This window comes from Zootoca vivipara, chromosome 9 (genome assembly GCF_963506605.1).
Source record: "Zootoca vivipara chromosome 9, rZooViv1.1, whole genome shotgun sequence".
Lineage (NCBI taxonomy): Eukaryota > Metazoa > Chordata > Lepidosauria > Squamata > Lacertidae > Zootoca > Zootoca vivipara.
The window spans coordinates 60817337-60838744 of NC_083284.1; the positions used below are offsets into that span (position 1 = coordinate 60817337).

Genomic DNA, 21408 nt, shown 5'->3' on the forward strand with positions numbered 1-21408 from the left:
CATCTTCTCCCAAGCTACACTCCACCTGTGTATTTTCTTTTCAATTATCTTCAAACTGCATGCTATAAATATGAACTCCTGCAAGCCAATTACTTCTTATGACTTCGCCCCAGCAAAGAAACTCTGAACCTAGAAGCAATCAGAGGCAAAATGAACTCTTATATGTAACCCATTTTTATTTCAGAAGAAATAAAGTTTGTTGCTGGACTGGAGAATTGGGCCCATGAATTTTGCATGGTTTTCTAGTTCATGGAAACCAATTATTCACTTGCTGCCTCAAAAATATGGGTAATGAAAGAAAAACAATTTAGATAAAGCACCACAGCAAGCTTTTGTTTTAATGCTATTATTTTATGAGAAGCTGGGGACAAATAAAAGAGGGGGAACCTGCGGGGAATGCAAGAAAGGGTGATTGCTTTTGCAGTGGCCATAAGGAAGGGGCTAGTAAAACCAATGTAGGGCTGTGTTTGTGCATATACAATGAAGTAACCAAAGTTAAATTAGCTTACAAAGGGACATGTGAAACCTATAGCCTTTGGAGGCCTGTTAGGAGAAGTTATTGCATTGGGTTAACCAAAGGGAAAAAATTAATTGCTTATGCTTTAGGCCAAATGTTGGTACTTGCGGTGGAAAGAGTGGGGGCAGGGAAGAGTTTAATTACAGAAGTACAAGTAAATCTCAGAAGCAACCAGAAGGTTGAAAATTATTTCCAAGTCCTATCAAACTCTTTCGTTAGGTTTGCATTCACATCACATGAGACTGGCTATGGATGGCCCCAACAGGGTGCCATTGTGTCCTGCTTTAGAGATGACAATCCTTTAACTGAAGGAGTCCTCTATATGAAGGGCTGCCTGGCCCAAGTCCAGTTTTAAAATGAGGAGCCATAAGAAAGGAGAACAAAGGCGTTGAAGTTCCCCATCAACAGCACCTGAATAAGCATGCCGGCCACCTTGCCCCAGACTCCTCCACTATGGTAAGATGTGTTATTATTTAAATTATAGTAATTATTTCTGGATTGAAGAAGAAGAGGAGGAGGAGGAGGAGTTTGGATTTGATATCCCACTTTATCACTACCCTAAGAAGTGTCAAAGCGGCTAACATTCTCCTTTCCTTTCCTCCCCCACAACAAACACTCTGTGAGGTGAGTGAGGCTGAGAGACTTCAGAGAACTGTGACTAGCCCAAGGCCACCCAGTAGCTGCATGTGGAGGAGTGGGGAATCGAACCCAGTTCAGCAGATTACGAGCCCACTGCTCTTAACCACTATACCACACTACACCAAACACTACACCACACATCTATACATATAAATTTTCATATTATATGCAGATCCATGTCATTTTCGCTACCTATTTACTTATATACTTCTTCTTTTCTGGTGATGTTTTAATATGGGGCAGTCAAAGTCCTTTCCCTTTCCTGCTCACCACTTTCTTTTTTAAAGGCTTGCCACCACATCAAGCATCATCTTGACTGGCTGCAGCAATCTTGTGGCTTTCCTGGGAATAAAATACCCTTGGGAATGATACTCTGTTATCGTTCCCAGGAGTATTCTTCGGGGGGGGGGGAGAAGATGGCTGATCCCAAGGGGAGACTTTGAACACTGAGTGGGGGGGGCTGGGAGTGGAGAGGAAGGAGACTACAAGATCCATGACATGTCGGATTGATCAGCCCTGTTGTTGTGTATCTCTTCTTGGCTGAATGGCAAAGGAACCTTTTCCGCTTGGGATGGATTCCGCTTAAACCCTTGTTCCTCACCCCTGAGCTGAGCATGCACTGGATAGGGCAGCTGTTCTGTTGCTGTAATATTTTGAGTCTGAGTGAAAAGTACAGGCAGCAACCTGATGCCCAGCCTTGACGGCCAGTTCACATGGTGCGATAGCACTTTGATGATGTGGCTTTATTTCAGGGCCAGCCTAAATGAGCTGAGGCTTCATTTTATACAGCAATGTCTCAAACGGATGTCTGCTTCCGATAACAGTTTAATGGAGGGTAATTTCCTTTAGATGCGTCAAATGAAAATAAAAGCCTCTGCGTTTCCTGTTTGTTTTATCGCACCCTTAAAACATGGCACTAAACAAGGACTGTATACAATTCCATCTTCTGCCTGCAGGATCCAATCCACTCCACTTTCTTTGGACTGGGCCAGGGAAACTTTTTGTGGATATGCAGCCTGAAGAATGGTCTCGGAAAAGATTTCCCAAAATGTTCTTGACACATGGTAGGCACCAATTTGAAAGATAAAATTGTGAGAAGCCTTCCTTCCCAGCTTCAAAGCTTTCTAGCTTTGAAAATCCTGGTCACACCATGAGTCCCAGAATCATGGGTTGGAGCCAATCCAAGAAACAAGCCCACAGCAAGTCCAGTAACCAATCTTTAAAGTAATCATGGCGGTGCAATGCAGACTGAGACCACAGCATGCGGAGAAGGGAAGTTTAATCCTTCATTTCCCCCAGAATCAGCCCAACACCAAGGAGCGAAAGGCGAGTGGAAGCTCCCATTGGTGCCCATGGGAGCTTTTTTCTATTTGCTACTTAGAGCATGGAGGCAAGTGGGAGGGTGGGAATGATGGTACAGGCAGGGCCGGCCCTAAGGCAAGGCTGGGTGGCGCAGGGCGCCAGGGCGCCAGGGGGGCGCCACGCTGCAGTGCCTGCAAAAGCCGCATTGCACCCGCCAGACAGCCGCACGCTCGGAAACGAGGGGGGCGCCGGAGGGACAGTTCGCACCACGGTGCCAGGGCACCAGCTACGCTTAAGATGGCCCTGGGTACAGGAGATAATAAATAAATCTTTCTTCCCCACATGCAGTGATCCTGATCTGAATAAGGGCCCCACAAGCTTACTTTTAAGTTTAAATATGCTACATGGAGCGGCTTACTCTTTAACATAATCTATTAATTTTGACTTTCAGACCTCCTATCTAGGAAAATGGCGACAAGGAAGTAAAGCAAAGAGGTCTGGTTTTAAGGGGAGAAAAAGAGTGTACAGTGGTATCTCAGTTTTCGAAGGTCTCCACTGACGAACATTTCGGTTTTCCATAAACCCCGAAGTAAATGCTTCAGTTTTCGAACATGCCTCAGAAGTCGAACATGCCACGTGGCTGCTGCTGAGTGCAAGATCCTGAGGCCTAGCTGTCGGCTGTTGAGTTTTTGGTTTTCAAACGTTTCAGAACTCGAACAGTCTTCCAGAACGGATTACGTTCGAAAACCGAGGTACCACTGTAATTGCTACTGGTGTTGCAGATGCACTGCTTTCTGCCTTAGTAACACTGAAATGGGCTACAGTCAAGTAAGTCTGAAGGGAAAAGGCAAAGAAGCCAGTTTAAGTAAGGGTGCAGTCTAGGCTGTGGACAAAAGTAATAGTCTGAAAGGAAGCTAGAGGACAACGGAAAGCAAGATGGGGTCAAACCACCCTAGAATGGAAGCTGACCGTGCAATTCAACCCTGACCCAGCTTTGAAATGCACTTTTGGTCAACATTTCACTAGTCACGTTCTAATGCATATTAAATAGACTAAATACCATGGGTGCCTCTTCGGCACAATTTTCCTTCTGCATAGGAGTCGCTGGAACTTCAGGGGCAGATCTCACGGCCTTCCTTTTGGCTTTTTCCATCTGAATGTTAGTGAAATAGTTGACAGCTGCAAACTCAATCAGCGCAGAGAAGACAAAGGCGAAGCACACGGCAATGAACCAGTCCATGGCAGTGGCATAGGATACTTTGGGCAAAGAATGCCGGGCACTGATGCTCAAAGTTGTCATGGTCAAAACCGTTGTTATCCCTGTAAAAGGAAAAGAAACAAAGCAACGCTCCTCTTATGCATTTCAGAATCAGATCAATTTAATAATAATAAAAATTACTCCAATATATTTGGCGCCATAGCCGAATACAAAATGGCACAAGTTGAAATAGTTTGGAAGCGTTTCAACGCTCTCCTTACCAAAAAGGAGTGTGTGGTGATTTCATTAAAAAGCATTATGATACATGAGACCCCAGCTGAAATTAAAGTGGGGAGGATGAAACACTACATGAGTGAGGTATTGATTGATTGATTGATTGATTGATTGCAATCATATCCCTTCTCCCCCTCCCCCGGAACTCAAGGTAGTGTCAGGGCTGGGTCCAGATGTCTGTCGGCACACAGGAAGCAGAGACTATTGGTGCAGTTAATTCTTTATTCAAGAATATGGCATACAACTTAGCAACACTCCCAGCAGGACTTGCTCTGCTAGTTCCCAGGACTGACGGTCCTCGCCTTCCACTTCCTCTAAGGCCCCTCCTCTGCCGGAGACTAGTGGAGAGGGGAGCTCATCACAGTAGGGGAGGCAGGCTCCTGGGATTTTTCTGTAGCATCTTGCCCCCACCCCCTCTGCTTTAGCCTATGAGTCACAACAGTTCCCTGTCACCAACTCTCCTTGCTCACTCTATCCTGCTGCCTCTCAGCCTCCGATCCCTCCTCCTCCTCCTCTTCTCCCTCTGACCTCCATCAATTTCCTGGCTCTGAGCCTTCTTCCCCTGGGGTTTCCCATGGGGGGTCTCCCAGCTGGTGCCTCCTACCACTCTTCATCATCCAGCCAGTCCACGACAGGTGGCATACATGGTTCTCCTTCTCCTTAGTTAATCCCCACAACACGACCAAGTAGAAAACTTTAGACCCATATCCCTTTTGAACGTAGACTACAAAATTTTTGCAGGGGTCCTGGCAAACAGGATTAAAGATATATTAAATAGAATAATCGGTAAGAATCAACAAGGATTTTTGCCCCAAATGAAAATGAATAATAATGTGAGGATATTATTGGACCTGATAGAATATTTAGATTGGAATCCTGGGCAGAGTGTAGCTTTTATTTTCCTGGATGCTGAGAAAGCCTTCGACAACGTTAATTGGAAATATATGATGAAGGCTTTAGAAAACATCGGAGTTGAAGGGAACTTTCTAAAAGGTATTCGGGCGATATATGGGAAACAAAAAGGCAAATTGATAATAAACGGGGAAGTAATAGAGGATATTGAAATAACAAGGGGCATGCGACAAGGATGCCCACTTTCACCCCTTTTATTCATATTATCAATTGAGTTTATGTTAAAAGGAATTGAAGAGGATGGAGGAGTTAAAGGGGTGAAAGTAGGGAAAATGAATTACAAATCTATGGCCTTTGCCGATGATGTTATTATTATGCTAGAGGACCCCACAGAAAATATCAAGAATCTAGAAGAGAACTTACGAAAATATGGAGAAATATCTGGCTTTAAAATAAATGCAAGGAAAACAAAGATAATTACAAAAAAATGAGGAAAAAAGAAGAGGAAGAATTAGGAAAAAAAGTGGGATGGGAAATTGTGAAAAAAGTAAAATACCTGGGAATAGAAATAACAGCCAATAATTTGAATCTATTTGAAAACAATTATGGAAAGAAATGGAGAGAAATCAAACAAGATTTAGAGAGGTGGAGCAATTTAAAACTAACCCTCTCCGCGAAGATAGCAACGATTAAAATGTCAGTATTACCTAGGATGATTTTTTTATTCCAAATGATTCCAATTATAGGGGAAAGAGAGATATTCGACAATTGGAGGAAGGATCTGAGTAGATTTATATGGGGAGGAAATAAAGCAAGAATTCAATTTAGATTGCTAACCGACACCAAAGAAAGAGGAGGCTGGGGAGTGCCAGACTTTAACCTGTACCATGCTGCGGCTGGTATGTGTTGGATTAAAGAATGGATGAGATTAGATAATAAAGAATTATTAAATGTAGAAGGATTTAGAAATAACCAAGGGTGGCATGCTTATTTGATGGAAGAGAAAGAAGGAGGTTATAGAGAGTTTAGAGATCATGTCATTAAAAAGCCACTATTGAAGATATGGAGAGAAAATAGAGATATCCTAGAATCCAAAATTCTGTGGTGGGTTTCCCCCCCAGAGATGACAACATTATTTAGTAAAAATACAGAAAGAAAGTGGGCAACCTACCAGGAATTATTAATAAAAGAGAATGGACAATTAAAATTAAAAACATACCAGCAAATGAAAGAGCACTGCACAAGCTGGCTTCATTATTGTCAAATACAGAGCCTATTCCAAAAACATAGAAAAATTGGGTTTAAAGAGGGGAAATCTAAATTGCAAGAAATTTTAATAGAAAATAATGAAAAACCATTGGCTAAATTATACAACTATTTGCTAGAATGGGAGATGAAAGATGAAATAGTTAAAACAACCATGATTAAATGGGCTCAAGATATTGGGAGACCCATTTATAGCAACCAATGGGAGAAACTATGGAAAGAGGGATGGAGATTCACGGCCTGTGCAGGAATAAAAGAAAATATGTTAAAACTAATGTATAGATGGCATCTCACTCCAGAGAAAATTGCAAAAATCTATAAAACAAGCTCGAACAAATGCTGGAAGTGTCATGAAAAAATAGGAAACTATTATCATTGCTGGTGGCAGTGCAAGAAAATTAGGGAATTCTGGAATTTGGTATATGAAAAGTTAAAAAAGATGCTAAAAATAACATTTGATAAAAAACCAGAGTTATTTCTATTAAGCATGGTACCAGAGAACATCCCAGAAGACAGGAAAAACATTCTCCTCTACGCATCCGCAGCAGCAAGACTTCTAATTGGACAGCATTGGAAAGGGGAGAGAATCCCGACTATCTTAGAATGGCAGGAGAAGCTAGTAGAATTTATGAATCTCTCAAAAATGACAGCAGCAATCAGAAATACCCCCAGACAAATTTGTAAAAAAGAATGGAAGTATGTTGAGGACTTTTTGAAAAAAAGAAGGATTAAATGTAGATTTGGTGATTTGCTTAGACTGAAAGATATAAAGGGGAGGTTGGAGATCATGTACAAACAATAACTGAAGTAAAGCGAGATAAAAGAAATTATGTAAAGGAAAGCGGTATTCAAACAACAGGAAGCATTTTTTCCCCTTTTTTCTCTTTCGCTCTTTTTTTCTTTTTTTCTTTTCCCTTTTCTCTTTTCTTACTTTTTTCTTTTCCCTTTTTCTTAACATTTTTTATTATGATATAGGATTGATATATTATTAACATATATCTAATTTATAATCGATTATCCAAAATATTTGCTACATAATACCTTTTTGTAAATTTTTCTTGTTCTTTTTTTCTTTCTCTTTAATTTCAGCTATTTGATAAGCTCGATGTCTAATTCTGATTATATTTCTATAGTTTGTTCATTTTTGTTCATTTTTGTTTAATTTTGTATCAGTTACTTGTTTATGGTTTTATGTAATCTTTTTAAAGAATTGAAATAAAGTCTTTTTAAAAAATAATAATAATAATAATCCCCACAACAGCCCTGAAAGGGAGGTTTGGCTGAGAGGCAATGAGAGGTCACCCAACAAGCTTCATGGTCAAGTGCAGATTTGAACCCTCAGTCTCCCAGGTACTAGTCCAGCACTCTAGCCACAATGCCACACTATGGTTAGTGTCTCAATTACTCCAGTGTGGTGCAAACTCTCATTTAACAGCACCATAACTAGAATAGAATAGAATAGAATAGAACTTTATTGTCATTACCCCCTTGTGGGAACAACGAAATTTTTCAGTTGCTGAATCAACTCAAATAAGACACTTCACATGAATTAAAATACTGATAAGCACAATATGATACAGAACAATAAACAAATAAAATAAAATGACTTCAAAGTCCAGAATTTCCATTAAAGGCCAAATTTGCTCTAGGAAAGTAACTGTTCTTGAGATGGCTTGTTCTCGCCTTCATTGTTCTATATCTCTGTTCTAATGCAGAAGTTAAAACTATGGCCTCAACCATTCTGTATTTTTATTCCTAGCTACTAGAGATAGCCAGGATCCATGAGACATCACAGGAATTAACATGGGGGCTGCCATTACACACACACCCTAATATCATCTGAATACAGTTGCATGCACTCATTATAAGCACTGAAAACAAATTCATACTTTTACATTAAAATGGAGTCATTACTTCGGTGTAAGAATGCTTAGAACTCTGATTGTGGTCAAAAAAGTTTTCATTCTTGAAAATTGATAAGGGTCTTGGTGGACCAGTCAACTGATTATTTTTCCGCCTGCTTTAGCAATTGAAACCTGCTGTGTTACGTGCTCTATGGTTTTCCATTGTATTTTTAAAGACATACCACCACAGATTGAAACCCTTGGTCCAATACATCTTGTTATTGCTTTTTAAGAAATCTTACTTAGTTGTGGTCTACCTGACCCCAATAGCAATTAAAGTGTTTTATCCGAGGAGGGTGTGTGTGTGTGCTAAAAACCAATTTTTTTGCAAACCTAAAAGGCTCCACTGAAGCTCAGAGCTCTAAATGACAGTGATTCCACTGCAAATTCTGTTTATGGCTCTCTCTCTCTCCTTTTCTCCACCAGAAGGCAGAGAGGAAGAATGAACTCAATATTGCTTTAAAATAACATGAGAGACTATACATTTTAATAAAGCAGCCAAGGAGACAGCGGTATGTGATCAAATACAGCAGTACAGTGTTCCTCCCGACAGTTCTGTAATATAGCTCTAATGATATGGAACAATCCACTTACAGCTCTTGGACTGAGGCTGCAGCTTGAATTAGTACAGAGCATAACCACCTCGGGGAAAGGCTCTCTCTGTTCTGCAATGCTATGTGCATGTGTGTGCATGCGCACATGTGCCCATTCCAGCAAAGGAAAGCTGTACATGGAAAGTTTGTGTTTAGACTGTACACTTTCAAAACTGTGTCTGTGTCACAATGCGCACTTGAGACATTATTATTATTATTATTATTATTATTATTATTATTATTATTTAGCCCATCTGGCTGGGAACCAGGCAGAGGGCCTTCTCGGTAGTGGCACCCGCCCTGTGGAACGCCCTCCCATTAGAGGTCAGAGAGATAAACAACTACCTGACATTTACGAAAATACCTAAAGGCAGCCCTGTTTAGGGAAGTTTTTAATCTGTGATATTTTAATGTATTTTAATGTGTGTTGGAAGCTGCCCAGAGTGGTGGGGGGACGGGACCCAACCAGGTGGGTGGGGTATAAACAATTTATTATTATTATTATTATTATTATTATTATTATTATTATTATTATCTGACAACACATATAAAAACATATTTAATATGGATTCAGAATCACCTGACGTGTAGGTTTGGTATGCACATTCCCATCTGCCTTGCGATGCAGAAGAGAATAAAGAAATTAAGAGAAACATCCAAAGCAAGAGTATGGGGAAGCAGAGAGGAGGTGACCTCAACATGTGCTAGACTACAGTCCCTTGAAATGAGGCTGATCCCAAGGGATCTTGGGTAGAAAACTCTCATTTCGGAGCAGCTTTCCTTACTCGAGATTGGTGCCTCTAACAATGGCAGGCCAGATGCCTCATAAAACAAAGATCAGATACTGTAAGGGGTGCGCAACTACATCAGCAAATAGGATACCATGTTTCAGCAGTCGACAACATCAACAACCTGGCCAAACTGGGGGCACTAAGAAACAATGCAGGGTCGTTGAAGACCATTGGCAATGCACAATAACTGTCCTTCCCCCCCCCCCCTTCCCTGAGGTTTGAACAGAGACATGGAATTCAGAAGGTTGCCACAGTAACTGGGTGTGATGTCACAAGAAAAGGTTGGGGTCTTTGGCGTGAGGCTTGGGGATAGCTGAGATAGCTGAAGGCAGGCTGGGTGAGATACCTTGGGCTCCAGTGCTATACGGCTGTGGGGAACAAGCCCCTCTTGAGCTGACCATGCTGACTAAAGGTGTAAATAAATTATATTTCTAAAGACACATCCTATCTCTCATGGGAACACAGACCCTTGGTGAGCCCCTGGAACCCCCTGGAATCTCGCCACAGCTTAGCAGAGATTGGGGGGTGGCATCCAACCTTTGTAACACTGTTCTCCTTGCTGTGTCCAGCAGAGCAAAAGTTTGGAGACTTGGCCTCAGATCCATGAGGGATCACCCCAAAGAATTGCTTCCCTCCTGGCAGCTTCCAAGAGGCAGCCGCTTTCCAGATCTCATGCTGGGGAGTTGGGCAGTACAGGCAGAAAGCACGGGGGGGGGGGGGGAGGAATTGTGTTTCATTATGTAGACAAGGATTGTATCCTACTGGAAGACAATTCCTTTATTTGGGAACTTACACGTTTTATTTTGAAGGGGCCTTTCAGATTAAAATAGTAATTTCAAACATAACAAAAGACTACTGTTAATCCTCCTGATTCTCTCTGGGTATATACACAGAAGCACAGCAGAGAAGTGCTCCCCAGATATTTAATTGTCAAGTATTATCCTATCGTGTACTGTATTCTATTAAAAACTCAAGTCTTTTTTAAAGAGAGTATCAGATTGCCTAATTGGGATATGAATGCTAATATATTTATGTTGTGGCCTAAACTGTGAATGTTCTTATTCCTCGCATAATCTAAATAAAAACTGGTGACATCAGTATTAATGGGAACAATTCACATTGCTGCTTGGAGGGGAAATGGCAGGATTATCACCTGGCAATTTTTAAGGAAGCTCTTTATCTGTTAAATCTTTCTGCAGGAAGTCTACTGGGAATATGGAAAGAGAGTATACCCTACAACATTTCTCCAATGAAAATAGGGACATCCTATCCCATAATATGACATGAGGCTGACCAAACTGCGGGAGGCAGTGGAAGACAGAAGTGCCTGGTGTGCTCTGGTCCATAGGGTCACGAAGAGTCGGACACAACTAAATGACTAAAAATAAATAAAAATCCCATAATAAGAATTTTATTATTTATACCTCACCCATCTGACCGGGTTGCCCCAGCCACTCTAGGCAGCTTCCAACACATATAAAAACACAATAAAGCATTATTATTATTTTTTTGCAACTTCCCTATAAAGTAAGGTTACCAGATTTTTTTTCAAACAATCCAGGGACACAACGGGTTCTCCAATTATGGAGAGCACGCATTGCGGGAGGGGAATCAGGATGACCCTGGGGGTTGCTAGGCAGATTAGGCAAGATGGCCACTGGATGACTGGGCATTTTAGTGCTGTTGCTAGGTAGAAAAGCATGTTGCAGGTTGGAGTAAGGGTCGGCCCCTAGCCTATAAAACCCACTGCGTGACCATATTGGTTTCACTTTTGCCAAGCGCTTCAGATTTCCCGCCCGCCCACCTCCTTTTTAAAGGATGTTTTGTGAATTGACATTGCTGTGCCTGTCATGGGGTCGCCTGCCTTGGGACAGGGGCCCAGTAGGAATTTTGCTGTTTGGCTGTTGCCATTTGGTTTTTGCCTACTGCATAGCAAATCGTCACAACTTGTAAGGTTGGCGGTTAGGCATTGGTTAAAATTGGCTGGTAAGAGAATTGGCTGGTAAGAGGAGTATGGAAAGGCTGGAAATAGAGGTATTCCGTTAAAGGAATCCTGGGGCTCAAAGGGCTCTCGTCAGTACCCCGTTAGGGGATTGGGCCTAACACAGAGCCTCGGGGAACATTTGAGGGAGGACAAAAGAAGGGCCTCAGGTATCCAGCTCCATCCTCCCTCAGGGAATGTTTACCTACTGACTTCCACAAAATGCCTAAAGGAAGTCAGTGCAGAATCTGTCCCAGGGCGGGGGACAGATGGGTTAACCAATGCCTAAGCAACCACTCACATTTGATTGTATTTTAATAAAGTTGTGGCCAAAATAATGCCAAAAACCTTAAAACGTAATTAATGCATGTGTGTGTGAATTTATTGGGGGGGGGGAATCCGGTGACCTTGTCAGGGGTTTCCCCAGTTGACGCGCCGGGCATCCCTGGTTCTCCCTCTGCAGTGGTGGAGGCAGTGGCAGTCTCAGCAGCCCGGAGCCAGCCTGGTAGCGCAGTTGGCTCTGGCTGGCTTCAGGAGCTGCTCATTGCTGTGGCGCCTGCCATTTTGCCCCCATATGATGTGTCTTGTGCCACTGAACCAATCACGCAACATTCATTCCCTACTAATAAATCTATAACACTTAAAATATAAATCCGGGGATATTAAATGAAATCCGGGGACATTTGGGGATGGATTTTATCCGAGGACAGATTAGTAAATCCGGGGACTGTCCCTGGGAAATGGGGGTGTCTGGTAACCATACTATAAAGGGCTGCCTTCAGATGTTTTCTGAAGGTTGTATAGTTACTCATCTCCTTGGCTCGGGGTCACATAACCATACCCTCCAACATTTCTCCAATGAAAATAGGGGCGTCCTAAGGCAGGCATGTCCAAAGTCCGTTCCGGGGGCCAAATCTGGCCCGCCGGTCGATTTAATCCAGCCCCTGTGGCAGTATATGTCCTAAGGTAAAATCCTTTAAAAAGATCTTCAACTTCAACCCTAACAAAAACTCAACAACTTTGGGCGGCCCTCACGCATGTTCACTTAATCAAATCTGGCCCTCTTTGAAAAAAGTTTGGGCACCCTTGTCCTAAGGAAAAGTGGAATATTCCAGGATCAGATCAGAAACTGGAACGGCTTCCATAAAACTGGGACTGTCCCTGAAAAATACAGACACTTGATTAGTTTGCAGATGGAAGTGGAATGGCATGGGGAGGATAATATTTGCCTCAGACTGAGAAATGTCTTAGCTGGGCCTCGCCCTTCCTCCAGTCTCACACCTAGAACACCTCACTGTTTCATAAGCATTTTTGCAAGGTGGGGGGATGATGAAACCCTGAACCATTGTTCATGTTTATTTTACATGAAACTGGCTCACATTAGCTATCCCTGGCTCTTGGCATCAGCTGTACTTATAAGAGCTTCCCATTGAAAACTTTTCACCCAGACAAAAGCTGCTGGGTCTCTGTAAACATTAAAAATATAAAGAGCTTCTTCATGCCTCCTTGAAGATGGAGAAATGTAATCTGAGTGGCTACGCAAGACCCTGCTTCTCCTATAATCAAATCTAACGAGACAAAGGCAGTGCTCACTGGAAGCCTGAAGCTCCTTTGATGGGAATGAGAACAACCAAAGTGGGAAACAATGAACTGTACTTCTTGGAACGATGGAATTTTCCAAACTTACTGAAAGACTGCTAGCTAGAAAAAAAAACCCATAGAAACTATAAAGTATTTTTTTTAGAGCATTTTCACCTTTGAGCAAATGATGGTTTATTGCTACAAATGTATCACTTCAGGGTGCGTTCAGATGGGAACTTAATATCACCAATGGTTTATTGGCAACTAGGTTTTTTTTGGTCCCATCACCTCCTGGCAAATAGAAGGGGAAGAAATGGAGGCAGTGAGAGATTTTACTTTCTTGGGCTCCATGATCACTGCAGATGATGAAAGCAGTCACAAAATTAAAAGACGCCTGCTTCTTGGGAGAAAAGTGATGACAAACCTAGACAGCATCTTAAAAAGCGGAGACATCACCTTGCCTACAAAGGTCCGTATAGTTAAAGCTATGGTTTTCCCAGTAGTGATGTATGGAAGTGAGAGCTGGACCATAAAGAAGGCTGATCGCCAAAGAATTGATGCTTTTGAATTATGGTGCTGGATGAGACTCTTGAGAGTCCCATGGACTGCAAGAAGATCAAACCTATCCATTCTGAAGGAAATCAGCCCTGAGTGCTCACTGGAAGGACAGATCCTGAAGCTGAGGCTCCAATACTTTGGCCACCTCATGAGAAGAGAAGACTCCCTGGAAAAGACTCTGATGTTGGGAAAGATTGAGGGCACAAGGAGAAGGGGACAACAGAGGATGAGATGGACAGTGTTCTTGAAGCTACCAACATGAGTTTGACCAAACTGCGGGAGGCAGTGGAAGACAGGAGTGCCTGGCGTGCTCTGGTCCATGGGGTCACGAAGAGTCGGACACGACTAAATGACTAAACAACAACAACAAGGTTTTTTAACTGATTGGATTTTCCATGGAAAGAGTAAGTCTAGATTAAAGCTGCAATACTTGGTTTCCTGGGAGTAAGCCTCATTGAGCTAGGTGGGACTTCCAAGTAGACACTTCTAGGCTTGTTAGGTAAATAAGGGGGAAAATACAGGCTGGCATTTGGATGGCATTGTGTGGAGCTCAAGAAGCTTGCTTGCAGGAGCAGCACCCATCCTACAACAAACAATTCTCTGGCAACACACACAGTACAGTAAACACATTGCTAAATGCTCATCAGCATGACTTGTACAGGACGGTCAAAGGCAACAATATTAAGTTACCATGGATACTTTGCATCCTTCTGAGCTCCACTTGGTGTGGGTAAGCCAACCCCAAACCCCCTTCGTAATTGACAGCTACCCACCACAACCCTTCACAGCATATACATCATCACCTGCCTGCTGGGTGCACATACAAATACTATCCCACTAAAGATAGTTATGTCAGATATGGGAGGGGGGGATTGTCCAAAATTCATCCAATTTAGAATCCTGTTGCCTGGGTCATTTAGGTGGGGTGTTTGTGTGTCAGGGAGAGTCCCCAATCAACCCTCTAAATCAGGGTTTCCTGAACTTGTGTCTCCAGCTTTTCTTTGGACTACAACTCCCATCGTCCCTAACTAGCAGGACCAGTGGTCAGGGATGGGAACTGTAGTTCAAAAACAGCTGGAGACCCATGTTTGGGAAACACTGATCAAGTCATATTAGGAGTTCAGGGCAACTCAAAAACTTTTAGTTAGCCTAATAAAGGCATTGCCCTAATATGGATTTCTGAATCTATCAAGCCATTATTTATTTATTCATGAATTTAATAATCTGCACTTTCGTAAAAAATCAAGCAAGGTGGAGTACAACAATATAAGGACAAAATCAACAGCAGAGCCATAAAAACATCGAAGAAACACCGTCGTCTCTGATAAAGCCTATTTCTCAGGCTTTAATTTATTATGGAAACCTGTCTGAGCAGAGACAACATAGGATAAGGTGGGAATAAATCTACACACCACAAGCAAAAATGGATCTATATCAAAGCACTTTCAATTCTGTAAAACCTATTACCTTTCTACAGCCTCAACAAGAAAAGGCGCCACTGGAGTTTCCTTTTGCGATTTCTTGCTGGGATGAAATGGAGGAGGGCTAAGTAATACATACATATTCAGATTTCTCTTTCATATGGAAAGTGTGCCCATCCCAGGCCTAATTTTAACCTCTTTTATTCATCTCTCTCTGAAATGTACTGCTTAATAGGTCTTTTGGTTCAATGGTCTCCACTTGATTAATCCTTCTCCAATGCATGGCAATGCTGAGGTTTAGAAAGATATCTTCTTTAGGAAATTGCTTCAGCCATATCTGTATTCTCCTCTCCTTTGTCAGAAACCCAGGTTTCCCCCTCAGCTCCCTGTGTGCTGCCTCCATGCCGGTTGTCTCCTCTTGCTTTCAGTGTCAATTGGAGCATCCTCTTTCAAATTGCATTTTAATGTGCTTCGTTCTAATATCAAGTAATCGATTTTCCTAATTGCTTTTTCAATTCACTCTCACCAAGGCAGGAGGAGAAAGAGAAGCTGACATTACAAATTCAGAGCCTGAGGGCATACTCCTTACTTGGCCAAATCTCTCATTCAAATCAGTTGGGCTCCTCAAAAAGACTAAAAAAGACATACAAAGTCAGTGGTGAGACTTACCAAAAACAGTTCTGGCAGGAACAGACTCCTTATTGATCCAAAATGAAACTTGGGAGAGGATCACAGTCATGATGCATGGGATATATGTTTGTATCATAAAATAACCCATTTTTCGTCTGAGGTGGAAGTGTACTGTCATAACGATATATTCACCTTAAAGGGGGGAAAGCCAAAAGTGATGGTTTGCAACCTAGAAGCAATATTTTTTTAAACAAAAAAACTTTCAATACACCCATTCTTAGATTTATTTTAACATATTCTCCAGCTACTCAAATTGCATTCAGTTTGTTTGACTCTGAAAACATGAAGTTTCACTAAAGTGAAAGAAGTTTCAGCCTGGCTAAGGCAGCAGTGGAGCCCACATGAGTCACTCCAAGCTCCACATAGGAAGAACAGGATATATAATAATAAACAAAAGCCATACTGAGTCCAATGAAAGTATGTAGATCTTAAAATACTATCCAGGAGGTGGGATGTAAAACATGAAATAATAGGGACTGTTTGACATCCCTCACACTTTCATGTACCATAAAGATATGTATGTATACGCTGGAGGGAGAAAAAAAAATAAGTATAAGTAAAATATTAGCTGTCTGTTCTGATACTGCAGCATTTGGAAAACATATAATTACTACTTCAGGATGATATTTTCAACAGATGCACAGAGAAAATGTCTTCCTTTCGCTGATGGGGATGGCACAAAAGCACCTCCCTGGGCTTGTGTAGTTGAGTACCCATTCATTTCAGTGGGGCCTGCAATGGAAAATGTTCCATAATAGTGGCTGTATGGAAAGTATGCTTGGGACCTTGGGACCTTGGGACCAGTCCAGTGCTCAAAGTAGAAGGGGAAAAAATGAAGTGAGGTGGTTAAATGGGATGGCTCTCCATCCTACTTGGAGTGAGGGTTAAAGGTAAAGGGACCCCTGACCATTAGGTCCAGTCACGGACAACTCTGGGGTTGCAGCGCTCATCTCGGTTTATTGGCTGAGGGAGGCGGCGTACAACTTCCAGGTCATGTGGCCAGCATGACTAAGCCACTTCTGGTGAACCAGAGCAGCGCATGGAAATGCCGTTTACCTTCCTGCCAGAGCGGTACCTATTTATCTACTTGCACTTTTGACGTGCTTTCGAACTGCTAGGTTGGCAGGAGAAGGGACCGAGCAACGGGAGCTCACCCCTTTGCGGGGATTCAAAACACCGTCCTTCTGATCGGCAAGCCCTAGACTCTGTGGTTTAACCCACAGCGCCACCCGCGTCCCTTGGAGTGAGGGTTACCCCACTCACCCCGTTGCGGGGATTCGAACCGCTGACCTTCTGATCGGCAAGCCCTAGGCTCTGTGGTTTAACCCACAGCACCACCCGCGTCCCTTGGAGTAAGGGTTAGGGCCTACCAAAAAACACCACACAAGAGCAAACGAATTTCGAAGCCAAGACAGGAATGAGCTAAGGATTATCAAACATATTGCAGGCTTGGCTTGCATGCCTTCTCCCATGCTCATGTCCTAGTCTACAGAGCCAAACATAGTTGACCAGATGTGTTGTAGCTGGCCACATGCCTACCACTGTTTTTCCATCCCTGTTTCTCCAGTCTTGGGCATGCATTAAGAACAGGCGTTTCATTAAGGCTACGGTGGGTCAGGTCTTTTCCAAAGTGCAACTGTGTGCAAGATAGAACCGGACCAATGTTCTTCATTCCACACAGTGAAAAGAAATTGCCTGCCAAAACCCAAAGCATGATCAAAATGCTCAATTAATTGCCTCACTTCCACCCATCTTCTCCTCCCACGTACCACCCACCCACTTAAAGGAAAGCTATAAACAACCTGAGCCTTCTGGTGGAAATTCTGGTATGAAACTATTATTCCGGATTTGGGCTGCTATTCAAACTCAATTTTAAAAGAAGTGGAGGGAAATGTAAAGGTATCTTGCTGGAAAGTCCATTGCACCCCAGGATTTAGTTGTTTTATAACTACATACTGAGATTTTTACCAAGATCATGGAGACACCTTCTTAAGGAGCAATCGAAGAATCTTGGCCTGATATTCCATTATAGATCAGTGATATCTCGCTTACAGATAATATCCAATACATTAGGAAAATATTGCTTCATCTTGCTATCAATAACGGCACTCGGAAATCTGTCGCCTACATCTGCTCCCTCTGTTGCTTAATTCTGTCGTGATCTCTGCTAGAGCATGTTTCAAACTGCACCAATAACAGAGCGTTTAGCAATACAATCATACAACCAACCAACAGCCATCATTTTTTAAAAATGAAAAACAAAAACACCCACAGATCTTAAACACTGCCACTTCTCACACTGCTGCCTGTTGCTATTTTTTATCACTACACAAAAATATATTTAAAAAAACAACAGCAGTAATAGCTGTTATGTTTAATGTGTTTGCTCCAGCAGCAATCCTAATAGGGATTTATTTGGACAATCTGCATGCAATTTGTAGCATGATAAATCACAAAGATCAACACTTGCCAGCAGCACAGCTATGGAAATATGTCAGTAGCTACGATCTTGCATTTTCAACCATTTTCACTTTGCCTTCCGAAGAGAGAGAGCATGCAGCAACAGGGTATCTGCTTTAGTGTAAGCCTGGAGATAAATGGTCTAGGATTTGTCATATGCTTATTATGCCTCTTAGGCTACACTGAGATTTCCAAAACATCTTTGGCTAAAACAAAATTACACCGCTAATTCCACCCCTTAAGTTGATTATCACCAACTAGATTCTTACCTGTAATGGATTTAACAGTATCAGTGGATGCTGTATGCCCAAGCAGGTCATACTGAACTAAACTGGAAGACTCTTCAGGAACTTCCACTGAATTCTTAGGTCCTTTTGTCCACGTGTAAATCATTTCACTCTTTGGATATGCATCTGGAAAAATACATACAATTAAAGCATTGGTTCTTGACCTATTGGTGTTTGGAGTGCTTCAGGTTTTTTTTACTTTGATTAGCCAGTCACCTTAATATTTTTATTTTTATTTTTTTACGAGGGAGTGAACCACTGCTCAACTCTGCTTGCCAGCTCCACCACCACCATTCGCCCCATATTAACCCCTAGAGCTTCCTCTTCCCAAACCATACAAGCTAACCTTTCACCTTCCCAATCCCATTCCTCTCTTCAATTCTGCAGCAACTCCACTTTACAGCCATTTTCACCTTCACCCCTATATCCATGCCTCCGTCTCCTCTCCCTCCTCCTGTGCAGCTTCCTCTTGAACACAAGCTACCCTGTTGGTAAACTCCTGGATCTTCCTCAAGCCACCCATAGCAATTAGCTTCATTTTCACCTTCCAATCAGTTGTGAAGCCACCATCCCATTCTATTCCGCAGATCTTTCCGTGGCACTTCTCCCATTCCCTTGCCTCCTTTCCCCTCTTTTTTTTGCAACACCCCATTTTCACCAGCACCCCACTTTTCCTCCCGCTTCCTCACTTTTCTCAGCTCTTCTTTACACCCAGATCTCCCCCACAGCCATGTCTCCTGCACTCTCCAATTTTGCATTCCCCTTTGTGTGCACACCCCATGATGATATATGTTACTGTATCTTTAAGATGAATAGAATTTTAAGAGCAAGCCTGCCATTGAACTTGTTAAGGTTCAATGGTAGGGTTGCCAGACTCAATAGAGGACAGGACTTCTGTGCCTTTAATTGCCCTGCTCTCTTTTGAGACTGGAAACCTTAAAGAGAAACAGCAGACCCTTTGCTTGGAAATTAAACAAAGGGTCTGCTGGTTTCTCTTTAAGGTTTCCAGACTCAAAGGAGAGCAGGGCAATTAAAGGCACAGAAGTCCTGTCCTCTATTGAGTCTGTCAACCCTATTCAATGGAAGGTTAAGTGGGTGTTGTACACATCTGGGTGTCTGCTTGTTAATGAAATATATATATTCTAAATTACTACATTGCTCCTAGAACTTCACGTTGAAGAAAACACATGGTAACAGGAGTGAAATACATTGTACTATGGAATATTAGAGGGCTCCACAACCTTTATCTCTGTCACATGAGCTGCCTAGAAATGTATGAGGGAGAGCTTTGAGTACAGTGAGAAGGGAGAGAAACCTAAAGGGGTGGGGAATGGCTATTTTAAACAATAGCAGAAGTTTGAGTAAGGCAGGGATGAAGAAACACTGACAGGAAGATGGTGGTTTTAAATAGCAGCACAGCTTTGAGTAAAGCAGGGATGGAGAAACATGAGGGGTGGTTGTTTTTAACACACACACACAAAAGTTTTAACAAGGAGAAATGGCAGAGATGGGTACCACACAGTAGCCAACACCAAGAAGCTAACACAGCAGAGTTTTTTCCCCAACTCCCTTCTCCCTTGTTTTAAGCTGCCATTTCTCACCCAGTCCAGTGATATCCCCTGCTATTAATTTCAATTGACCTAAGCCATGCAGCTCTGGCTATTATCTGACCAGTTTCATACATAAAACGTTAAGCAGAGAGGGTCTATGTGACTTACAACTCCCAAATTTCAGAGGACAGGCGTGACCATCCATTGGGAAATCGACCAGTCTCATGGGGCACTCAGCACTTATGGTGAGCCTATAAGGAACAAAATGGAATTAGCCCCAGGATGATGTGTTGCCTCTCTCATGCAAAGAAAAATAAAAGAACAGAAAGAAAGATAGATAAATCAACTACCTCATTGTATAAAGGATGGTACCATTTCTCATGATTCTGAATAGCTTATTTGGGGCTGTCATATTATGTGAGACAGATTTTTTCCCATTCCGGAAGAAAGTGTCTGGTGTCCACACTTTGGTAACCATCAAGTTGTTAAGTCTTAGAATTTCAATGGGACCATCATATCTTAATCTTTTGTCAACCCACGTCTGGCGAAAGAAAACATCCATCGTGTATTCCTACAGTAATTTGGAAGAGACACAAACTTAATATGTTTTATAAGCATATCCTTTCTATGAATATCCCTCAAGGACAAATTAGTCACTGGTAACTGTAAACTCCCTAAACACATTTCTATCAATTAAACAGAACTATGTACTCCTTTAATACTTTAATTTTCCACATTAGTCATATAAATAAATTGCTATACATATTAAATCAATCAAAAATAATTACTATAATCGAATAGAATGCCAAGAAGCACGCAATTAAACTTGTACTCTAGCACAGAACTGGAAACAGAATGATTAATTCATTAACATATGTTAATGGTTTTCATGTCCATGCTATTTTTTTTAACAGATGGACAAATTAAAATATGCAGTGGGCTACATGATTAATTGTTTCAGCCAAAATCAAAGGAATATTATCTAATTTCAACAAATAAAACACAGATGGGATAATCCAAATGGGAAGTAGCATGTCACAAAATGATCATGCAGACCTTTATTTGGACACCACTTTTGTACACACATCTTTCCAATGGCCTTCATAGATGTGTTCACAGGACTAAAAAATGTCACATGGAGATCTAGAGCAAATAGGCTCCAGAGCATATGCGTACAAACCTCAGCAGAGAGGGCAATTCCATATGGAAAAGGATATGCACACGAAGCTGATATTTTCAGCTGAAAGAAATCAACGCTCGTGTGTAGGGATGGAGTGCTTATCCATATTTACTTAGAAGTCAGTCCCACAAAATTCAGTCAGGCTTAGCCCCAAATAAATGTGACTAGGTCTGAAACCTTAGCGAACCAATTGTAAAATCATTGGGCACTTGAAAAACATGCACTGGAAAATGCACAGATTGAGCAAGGCATAGACTAGAGTCACAACTATGCATTTGCTGCGACTTCCAAGCAGCAGGAGAGAAAATGTGTGGAAGATGGAACACCGAAAACCCGGTTCCAGT

General features: G+C 42.0%; 1 protein-coding gene across 1 annotated transcript in view; it reads right to left on the reverse strand.

Annotated features, from left to right (window-relative positions):
• GABRA4 (gamma-aminobutyric acid type A receptor subunit alpha4) overlaps positions 1-21408 on the reverse strand; it is a 60143-nt gene that overhangs the window by 7396 nt on the left and 31339 nt on the right. Inside the window, exons 4-8 of the mRNA XM_060279140.1 lie at positions 20235-20455; positions 20053-20135; positions 18317-18460; positions 15567-15719; positions 3519-3778 (exon numbers count right to left, since the gene is read on the reverse strand). Of these exons, the coding sequence (XP_060135123.1) occupies positions 3519-3778; positions 15567-15719; positions 18317-18460; positions 20053-20135; positions 20235-20455 (861 nt within the window). The remainder of the gene's footprint in view (positions 1-3518; positions 3779-15566; positions 15720-18316; positions 18461-20052; positions 20136-20234; positions 20456-21408) is intronic.